The following is an 11,321-nucleotide window of genomic DNA, read 5'->3' as shown; positions in this document are numbered from 1 at the left end:
CGGAATATCTTAGACGGAATTTTTTCCGTCTAGAATGTATTAAACTAGATGAAAAATTTTCGTCTAGAATATTCCGTCTAGGATAAAACATTCTAGACGGAAATTTTCGTCTAGAATAGTATCCTAGACAGTTATTTTTTTTATTTCTTTTAAAATTTTCACATATTCTAGACGGAAATTTCCGTCTAGAATGTATCCTAGACAGAAATTTCCGTCCAGGATACGTGGAAATTAAAAAAAAAAAATTTAACCCGTCAAAACCTCAGTCGCCCTTCTTTTCCCCCCAAATCGAAATTTTCAGCGCCACCCCACCCCCCCAAATCCTCAACTCCTACTCCTCCCTCCACCGCCTCTCTTATCCCTTCTCCTGTTCCTCCATGGCTGCCCTAATCTCACCTCTGTCAACTTCTTTCTCCCCAAACCTATCGTTGCTCCACAGGACCACCACACCGCCCCCATCTTCGTTATCCTTGCACTCTCCCTTCTCCTTCTCCCGTCTCTTCACCCTCTCTCCCCCCAAAAGAACTGCATTCAGAGATTCAGCAGTTGTAGAGCAAGAGAAGGCGTTGACCCCTGAAGAGGGATATAAGAAGGAGTTGGCGAAGCCCTGCGAGCTCTATGTCTGTAATCTCCCCAGGCTTTCGGATCTCTTCAAGCCTTATGGAACTGTTCATTCGGTTGAGGTATGTGAGATTTGAGATGGGTCTGTTTGGTTTGGGGATTTTTTTATGCCTATGATTTGTTTTCCAAAATGCTTAACTTTATATCAACTTAGACAAAATTAGCAACTTGAATCCAAATATAGCTACTTATACATCAAATTAGCAAGTTAGACCTAAATATAGCTACAGGAATGCAGTTTTTGAGATGGGTTTATTTGGTATGAGGGATTTTGGATGCCCATGAATTGTTTGACAGAATGCTTGAGTGGGTGTTGTAGTTTTGGTTTTATGTTGACTCTTGGTTCAATGCATCTATGATGGCATAGTAGAAAGTGTTTTCAGTTATTGTTTATACTGCTCTGTAGTTAAAGTTATTTATACATTAGCTCAAATATTGCTTCATGAACTTTGCAAAGTGAAATAGAATTCTTGTTTCGGATGACACAAGTGATACAAGCCTGTGTTACGTTTGATCATTAATAGATTCTATGGTACTTCATAATCATCTATAAGCGTCGAGTTTGTCCTGGATTGGCTATAAAAAGAAAGGTTTCTAGGTTCTTATGCGGGACTCTAGTATGTAACATAGAAAGGAAACAAGAACTACTCTATTGCTGACATTTGTTATAACTAGCTTCCATGAGTATTGGCATCTGAGAGCTGATAATAAGAATAGTAGAATAATAAACCTGCAAACTGCAATCACGTCTCCTGCATTTTGAGCTTGAAATTTCCCTTGTTATATGTCATGTGGTTGTAGTAAAGTCCTTTCAGAAAGTTCGTGGAACATCTATCTTGAAAGATGGGCTATGAGTCCTACTCCCTCGATCACGAGGCCACTGCGCGCTGAACCTGGACATAATGATCAGAGTGAACCAGGTACGTAGATTTTTTTTACATAAAAAAGTTATTTAAAATGTACAAATTTTCACATGAGAGAAAATGTTGGAATTGAATTGTCCTGTTTTCTGTCAGAGACAACGCGTCCTCTGTATGTTGGGTATTTCAAGGGAGTGGGTCAGGAGCCAGGAATGTCGAGGAGGAATAGGAGGAAGCGGAAGCCGAGGATTTGGTTCCAAGAACAGAGGAGGACTGAGGGGCTAGAGGAAATTTGTTTGGTGGTGGAAACGATACATCTCGGTTCCAAAATAAGGTAAACTTATATAAATGCCAGCTTTTTTCCCGCTTCTAAGTAGTTACGCTACATTTTGAATGATGCTTCAAAAAAAATGAATCAACTACACGCAAAGAAGAAAAGCATTTGCAGCGTATAATTCTACTTGAGTTCCAGAGACAAAATAATATATATAGTTTTCGATTGGTTTATTAAACTTCAAGAAAGAATGGAAGGTCTAAACTTGGCCTACTAAAAATCGCAGGGAGACATGGGTCTCTTGACGACGCGCCTAATTGTTAGAACCTAGAGGGGGGTGATTAGGGTCTTATGCTAATCTAATCCGATTATATGCCAACTAAAACTAATTAACAAGTTATCCTAGCAAGAATAAAATACAACAAGATATGTGAGCTAGGATGAGTGATATACACAAGGGTAAACAAAATAAACAAGATAGTGGATGATATAAATAGTGAGCAATGGACAATGGCGACAAGAAATATAAACATAAGAGTAAGTGCGTCAAAGCAAACTTAAACACACGAAATGATCATGGAGTTCGGACATTCCGTTCTACGTCTCCGCTCCCCACTCCCGGGGAGAAATCCACTATCACAACCCGGTTTGAAAGCCGGAACTTCTCTACACACTCGGTTTTCTAGCTAACCGAAAACTCTACACACTCGGTTATCAAGTCAACCGACAACTCTCACAAATCCTCACAATGTACATACACAAGCTACAACCTCAAGTATTGGTCCTCACGTATCAACTCCCTCAAGTGTTCGGAATTATCACCTCTCACTAGGCCACAGACGCTACTCCTCTCGGTATCAACTCCGTCCTCACCACACACTCCTCTCGGTGTACAAGTGTATTACAAAGTGAACTATACAATTTAAGCACACAAATATAAATTTGTTCTCTACAATAGATGAGAACACAATGTAGGCTCACACTCAATGTCACACAATCCCACAACCTAATTATATAATGTATGCAAATACAATAAGCTCAATGGTTGTGTGTGTAAACAAAGAGTAAATCAAATCAAACTAAACTCAAATAAATTCTAGTTTAATAAAATGATAATCAAACAATTATATATAAATGTAAAGCTAGATTGGGTTTAGAAACACTTCTCTAAAGATAACAAGAGAGAGAGGGAGAAGAGTTGAATGCCCAAACACCAAAGAATGATCACCTCAAGCTCTTGTGAAAGTTTCTTCATAAACAAACTCTTGAAACAAACTTAAAAACCCTTAAACAAACTTGTAAAACTCTTTTTAAAACTCTCTTAAACATCCATAAGAAACAATGAAAGTTGAGGGCTTTTTATAGCCTCTTAAACCAGCCACAAACTCCCAAAAACCGAAAATATCAAAAACTAGCCGTTACAGGTTGAAAAGACCAAAATACCCCTAAATTCAGCATTCTGGAAATTTACGTATCTGGCTTTGTAAAATCAATTAAAAATAGTAAATCAACTCAAAAACTCATGAAACTTTGAGGGACGGTTCTAGACATGTATATGAATATTTTAGAGAAATAATTTCCGAAATATCACTTCCCAGTTGAGAGAAATAAATATTTAAACATAGATATTTTAGATTCTAAAAACTGCTGAAACACCTGATTTTGTAAAATCAATTTGACACGGTAAATCAACTCCAAAATTGATGAAACTTTAGAAAATGTTTATAAACATGATATTGAACATGTTAGAAAAATAATTTCTCAAATTGAATTTCCTATTTATGAAAACTCATGTATTTTGCAAGTATGTCCAAAACATGAAAATATGATACACATGAAATTTGATGTTTTGACATAAACAATGTTTTGAAACTCTATGAAATAATTTTATAGACTTAATAAAATATGTATACAATGATTGTTAAGTCCATAAACCAATAACTCAATATTTTTTAAATACAATAGAATATGAAACAAGTGAATTTGTATATGAATATATATTTGTTTCATATCTACAAAACTAAACCAAAACAACTTCACCATATGAAACCAAACATGTATATATATATTTAAACTTGAAAGCCAAAAACCAAAACAAAACAATAAATATAAAATATGTAAATTCATATTTATGTAAACATGAAAACCAAAACATGTATGTATATATATAACTATATATACATAGAAAACACAATGTATGTGTGTGTATGTGATATTGAGCTTAAAGTACCAACACACGTAATATAAACTCCTAAACTAATTACCCAAGCTTGATAGATCTTCATTGAAGCTCGACTTGGTACACTTGCGGATGAAGCTTGAACTTAGATCTTCAACTTGAATTGCATAGGTTTCAACCACTATTCCACCAACCTCCATTGGATATGATCGTTATGACGCAATTCCATCCAACCTTCAATATATTGTTTGTCTACAATAAATAGATAAACACAAATACTAGATAAATAATATTAGTCGTAAATTGTTTGTTAAACATCATCAAAACAAGAAGGCCAACAATCTCCCCCTTTTTGATGATGACAAACAATTTATACAAAGAGATATATATGCATGAAAGAAAATGAATATATAAATTAGAATTATCATGCATATTCACAAGAAAAGCTATACTCACAATATTTCTTCCCCTTTGACAACATCAAAAAGGGAAAAACACCAAGAATGAAGAGAGAGAAATCTCCCCCTACATATAAGCATGGGTGAGTATAAAACAAGTATAGAGATTTCTCCCCCTATCAAAATGCCTTAATGGATATATAAAATGAATGCTAAGGCAAAAACATGTGAGTAAGCATAAATGAAAGATATGCTAAATATAACTCACATACAAACAAGACAATGAGAACATATATTGATATGTCATTATGAAATAATGTCTTATTACTCAAACATAAAAACCATGTATGAATAAATTTATGAAAACAAAGGAATGAGGAAAACATGAGAACCATGAAAAAAAGTTTTCAAATGAAAACAAATCACTCAAATGAAATCATAAATCAAGATTTGAGTCCAAATACAATGTTTGATCAAAAAGAAAATTTTCTTTGTATAACTTGATCAAACTACTCATAGAATACATTATAAGACACGAATAGATGATCCATGAGCACAAACATATAAATATCATCATATAAGTGAAATATAATGAATTCAAAGCAACAAATCAAAACAAAATCTTTGACAAAAGAATTTCAAGAGAGGCAACAATATATCAAGCTCTTAAGCTTGTTCCAACCCATATAATCATTCTAGCATCTGGTAAACATGATTTGGAAATAAACACCCAATAAATCCGGGGGGTTACATAAACACGAACCTCTCAACAAAAATCAAAGCTAGTAATCATGAAAACAAAAGAATTGATCAAAGAAAAAATTGTTTTCATATTAATTTTTTTTTTCAAAACACGTTTTTCAAAACCAAGACATGAAAAATAAAAAATAATAAAGTTATTGGTTTTAAAAAGATTTTGGCATCCAAGCATTCTTGGTACTGGATTGGTTAGGGATATGACCCATATCATTCAAGCTCAAAACCCTAGGGTTATGAACCCTCATGGGAATATGTGGTGCACTAGCATGGTCAAAACAAAAATTGTACACATGACCTTTCCGATTGCAATAGGTGCAATGAAGAGGTTTGGCATATTTAGTGCACGGGTCCGGTCATAGCAATAATTATGCAAATGACCCATTCGATTGCAATAAGTGCAATGAAGAGGATGCATTTGGTTATGTTGACCATGTGGATGTGCACGAGGAACATTTGCAAATAAAGATGGTCTTTTAAGATTATTTTGTAAATGAGAAACATTTTGAAACAATGTTTGTCTACTTGAAATATTTTGCGATTTAGAAACTTTTCGCAAATCAAAACAAAACTTGGCTAAGTGACCAAAACGACCACAATGATCACAATGATACACATTAGCATGCTTATGATGAACTTTATGAGAAAGAGCATATGAATGTGTATGTGTACATGATGATTAATCTACATGAGATGCACAATGAGCATTAGCATTTTTTGGTTTGTGTGCATCATAACAAAATTTAGCTAAATGGTCTTTTCGGCCGCAAATAGAGCATTTGTAAATCTTGCTATACATGTGTGCATGATGTGTAATATGTCTAGGTGTAGTAGCATGAGACTTAGCACACATGTCCATAAGCTTATCATTGTTAACCATACATGTTTTCAAGGTTGAATCTAAACAAGATATGCGATGTTCAACTTGACTCAATTCATTTCTAATACATTCTACTTCTAGCATAGCATCATCATTAGCATGAGTTAAACTAGAAATGGATGAGGTTAATTTTTTATTTTCCAAATTTAACAAGTCATTGTTTTCTTTAAGCATAGTTTTTTCTTTTGTAATGACATCAAATTTGGATACTAGCAACTCATGATCGGATTTCAAATTAACATGCTTGCTTTTTAAATCAATAAAATTATTTTGCAATTTAATGTAGGCATGAGATAATCTTTCATATGCACAAGCGAGTTCATCAATAGATAAATCATTATCAGAATCGGAATCGCTTACTACACAAGAGTTATCCTCTTGTGGCCGTATGCATGATAATCCACATGAACTTGAAGAAGAATCCTCCAAAGCTTGTCGGATTGCCTCCAAGTCCCCTTGATATGCTTTAATGAATTTTCAAAGTTTGTAAGCACTATCAAAATGAGCAAGTTTGTTAGAAAATGATGAGTCAAAAACATTAAGCAAAAATTCTAACAAAAACTTGTTCATTGTAAACATTTTATTATCATGATCGCTCCACTTGGATTTCTCCAATGTGGGCACAATGTAAGCATAATCAATAACTTCTCATAAGTCAATTTTTCTAGATTCAACAAATATATTAAATTTAGAGCACCATTGAGCATAAGGGAAATTTCTATATTTTGGAGCAATATTTGGATTATAGCCTAAACGAAATACATTTATATTCATGATATATATGTGAATATATGCAAGCAAGACAAATATAATCATAACTAGATTAAAGTTTGAGATCTGCTCTTGTATTTCTGATACCAATTGTTAGACCCTAGAGGGGGGGTGATTAGGGTCTTATGCTAATCTAATCTGATTATATGCCAATTAAAACTAATTAACAAGTTATCCTAGCAAGTATAAAATACAACAAGATATGTGAGCTAGAATGAGTGATATACACAAGGGTAAACAAAATAAACAAGATAGTGAATGATATAAATAGTGAGCAATGAACAATGATGACAAGAAATATAAACATAAGAGTAAGTGCGTCAAAGCAAACTCAAACACACGAAATGATCACGGAGTTCAGACCTTCCGTCCTACGTCTCCGCTCCCCACTCCCGGGGAGAAATCCACTATCACAACCCGGTTTGAAAGCCGGAACTTCTCTACACACTTGGTTTTCTAGCTAACCGAAAACTCTACACACTCGGTTATCAAGTCAACCGACAACTCTCACAAATCCTCACAATGTACACACACAAGCTACAACCTCAAGTATTGGTCCTCATGTATCGACTCCCTCAAGTGCTCGGAAATATCACCTCTCACTAGGCCACCGACGCCACTCCTCTCGGTATCAACTCCGTCCTCACCACACACTCCTCTCGGTGTACAAGTGTATTACAAAGTGAACTATACAATTAAGCACACAAATATAAATTTGTTCTCTACAATAGATGAGAACACAATGTAGTTAATTATATAATGTATGCAAATACAATAAGCTCAATGGTTGTGTGTGTAAACAAAGAGTAAATCAAATCAAACTAAACTCAAATAAATTCTAGCTTAATAAAATGATAATCAAACAATTATATATAAATGTAAAGCTAGATTGAGTTTAGAAACACTTCTCTAAAGATAACAAGAGAGAGAGGGAGAAGAGTTGAATGCCCAAACATCAAAGAATGATCTCCTCAAGCTCTTGTGAAAGTTTCTTCATAAACAAACTCTTGAAACAAACTTAAAAACCCTTAAACAAACTTGTAAAACTCTTTTTAAAACTCTCTTAAACATCCATAAGAAACAATAAAAGTTGAGGGCTTTTTATAGCCTCTTAAACCAGCCACAAACTTCCAAAAACCGAAAATATCAAAAACTAGCCGTTACTAGCCGTTATAGGCTAAAAAGACCAAAATACCCCTAAATTCAGCATTCTGAAAATTTATGTATCTGGCTTTGTAAAATCAATTAAAAATAGTAAATCAACTCCAAAACTCATGAAACTTTGAGAAAAGGTTCTAGACAAGTATATGAATATGTTAGAGAAATAATTTCCGAAATATCACTTCCCAGTTGAGAGAAATAAATATTTAAACATAGATATTTTAGATTCTAAAAACTGTTAAAACACTTGATTTTGTAAAATCAATTTGACACAGAAAATTAACTCCAAAAATGATGAAACATTGGGAAATGTTTATAAACATGATATTGAACATGTTAGAAAAATAATTTCTCAAATTGAATTTCCTATTTATGAAAACTCATGTATTTTACAAGTATGTCAAAAACATGAAAATGTGATACACATGAAATTTGATGTTTTGACATAAACAATATTTTGAAACTCTATGAAATAATTTTATAGACTTAATAAAATATGTATACAATGATTGTTAAGTCCATAAACCAATAACTCAATATTTTTTAAATACAATAGAATATGAAATAAGTGAATGTGTATATGAATATATATTTGTTTCATATCTACAAAACTAAACCAAAACAACTTCACCATATGAAACCAAACATGTATATATATATATATATATATATATATATATATATATATATATATATATATATGTATTTGTTTCATATTTAAACTTGAAAGCCAAAAACCAAAACAAAACAATAAATATAAAATATGTAAATTCATATTTATGTAAACATGAAAACCAAAACATGTATGTATATATATAACTATATATACATAGAAAACACAATGTATGTGTGTGTATGTGATATTGAGCTTAAAGTACCAACACACGTAATATAAACTCCTAAACTAATTACCCAAGATTGATAGATCTTCATTGAAGCTCGACTTGGTACACTTGCGGATGAAGCTTGAATTTGGATCTTCAACTTGAATTGCATAGGCTTCAACCACTATTCCGTCAATCTCCATTGGATATGATCGTTATGACGTAATTCCATCCAACCTCCAACATATTATTTATCTACAATAAATAGATAAACACAAATACTAGACAAATAATATTAGTCGTAAATTGTTTGTTAAACACCATCAAAACAAGAAGGCCAACACTAATATCTCCTAAAACCTGGGAATATATACCGCTGGAATCAAGACGTGAACCCGCTGACATCGGTATTGAAACTCTATGAGACTTGTTGCAGTTTGATTTCTAAGCATCAGGACTATTACATTTATGAGTTCATGAATCTTATATTGCTTGGAAAATTATGGTTATCTTTGGCATCCTGGAGTACCTGGCGTACGTGTGAGCAGGCTAATTATTGAGTCACTTGCTTTATTAACGGTAATTATATGTATCATTGTTGTAGATGAATTATGTAAATTATATGTATCATTGTCGTAAATGAAATGTAATTATATGTCCTGGCGTACGTGTGAGCAGACTAATTATTGAGTCACTTGCTTTATTAACGTTAATTATATGTATCATTGTCGTAAATGAAATGTATAAATTATGTAACTATATGTTCTCTCATCTTATATGTACCATTATTGTAGATGAATCATCCATTTGTTCTTCAATGCACAAAGTAGATTCCTAACCAAGCACGCACAAAAAAAAACCTGTAGCAAGCATCCTAGACGAAAATTCTGTCTAGGATGCTAAAAATCCGACTAGGATGCTTTTTTTTTAAATAAAAAAAATGAAAAACATTAATTTTCGTCTAGGATGAGTATCCTAGACGGAAATTTCCGTCTAGGATACTCATTCTAGACGGAAATTTTTTTCGTTTAGGATGTATTATTCTAGACAGAAATTCCGTCTAGAATAATCCGTCTAGGATGTATTCTAGACGGTTTTGAATTCCGTCTAGAATATTCCGTCTAGGATGTATTCTAGACGGAATTTTCGTCTATAATATTACATCCTAGACGGAAACTTTCTAGACGGTTATTCTAGACGGAATTCCGTCTAGGATACTCATCCTAGACGGAATTCTGTGTATCCTAGACGGAATTTTCCGTCTAGGAGGCCTCATATTTTTAGTAGTGTCTTTTTCTATTTTCCCATATGAGAAAAAAAAAAACCCCACCCTTCGTTGATTAAACTATGCTAATCCTCTCCTAATGGCACGGTTCAAATGACACAACACTAGACTTGTTGGTATTGCCACAAACTTTCACCTTAAAACTAGACAAGTCAAATTAATCAACTACATACACTGTAGTTTCCAGTGAAACCCAAGAGAGATATCAAACAAATCCTCTGAATCAGGTTCTTTTTTCCTAATGAAAGACCAATAATCAAGAAAAACTAATAGGTGTTCTTGTATTGATATGAGAATATGAGACAAAATATATAGACAAGACATGACTCCTAATTACAATAGAACTTACACTCCTAGACAAGAGATAGGCCTGAGTGGGCCAATATTGTGCATGTACATACAAACTAATACCCCCCTCCCCCCCCCCCCCAGAAAAAAAAACACTTAAGCTGGGATCAAAAAAAAGGTTTTTCTTGCTGAAAAAGTTTGGACAAAAAATAGAGCAGCTAAGCAGTAGTTTGTGTCTTAATGAACATGTGTCCAAGTTGATCTTTTGATATTATGTAAGAAAGAGAGATATGATGAGAACTATAATTTTGTCGGACGTTATGCCAGTCCACCTCAATGAAGCACCAAATTAGAAGCAATCTAAATAGAACTCTTATTGTCACAAAATAGATGAACATGAGAAGGAATAGAGATACTGATATCCTATAGAAGATGAGGTAGTTAATGAATCTCCAGAGTAGTGTTAACCATAGCACGATATTCTGCCTCAGTAGTAGACCACTGTGTGTTGTCATTTGCTTCACTGAGAGATAAGAGATGAACCAAGTAAGATGTTGTCATGCCCCGCTTCCCAAAATACCAAGGAATCAGAACGTGAACAAGCCCGTGACGTATTAGATTGAGGAGAAATATACACTAAACCTTTTTTTCTTAATCTAATACGCTAAGCGTTAAGCAAAAGAATATTCATCACAGGTCCCCGATCACAAATAATAAGAATATAGTAAACAATCCAGAATAAGAAATAGACATATCATCAAAAGTAGATCATTCGAGACATAATATACGGGTCAAACATGCCCTTATTACAAAACGGTTCAACTAGGAATATAAAAAAAAAATACATAGTCCATAATAAAAGGAAAGTGCTACTAAAATAACTAAATCCAACATCATACTAAAGAAAATTACTAAAAGAGTTCTAGTGTTTATCAACTACTATAGAAGAAAATGACTAGGCTTCAGTTTGTCCTTTTACTCCATCTGGAAGACACTCCGATTGGGCATACACCGGCTCTACTAC

The 11,321-nt window shown here is 33.5% G+C and overlaps 1 protein-coding gene across 1 annotated transcript; it reads left to right on the top strand.

The window, feature by feature from the left end:
• On the top strand, positions 577–1,819 carry LOC109831065. The gene is made up of 3 exons (XM_020398403.1): positions 577–683; positions 1,423–1,541; positions 1,638–1,819. The coding sequence occupies exons 1-3, from the start codon at positions 619–621 to the stop codon at positions 1,817–1,819; spliced, it is 366 nt and encodes a 121-aa protein (XP_020253992.1). The 5' UTR covers positions 577–618.

Source organism: Asparagus officinalis, chromosome 2, assembly GCF_001876935.1.
Source record: "Asparagus officinalis chromosome 2, Aspof.V1, whole genome shotgun sequence".
NCBI classification, from domain to species: Eukaryota; Viridiplantae; Streptophyta; class Magnoliopsida; order Asparagales; family Asparagaceae; genus Asparagus; species Asparagus officinalis.
Note: the sequence above shows the minus strand (reverse complement) of the source record. Positions and strands in the feature narration are given on the sequence as shown.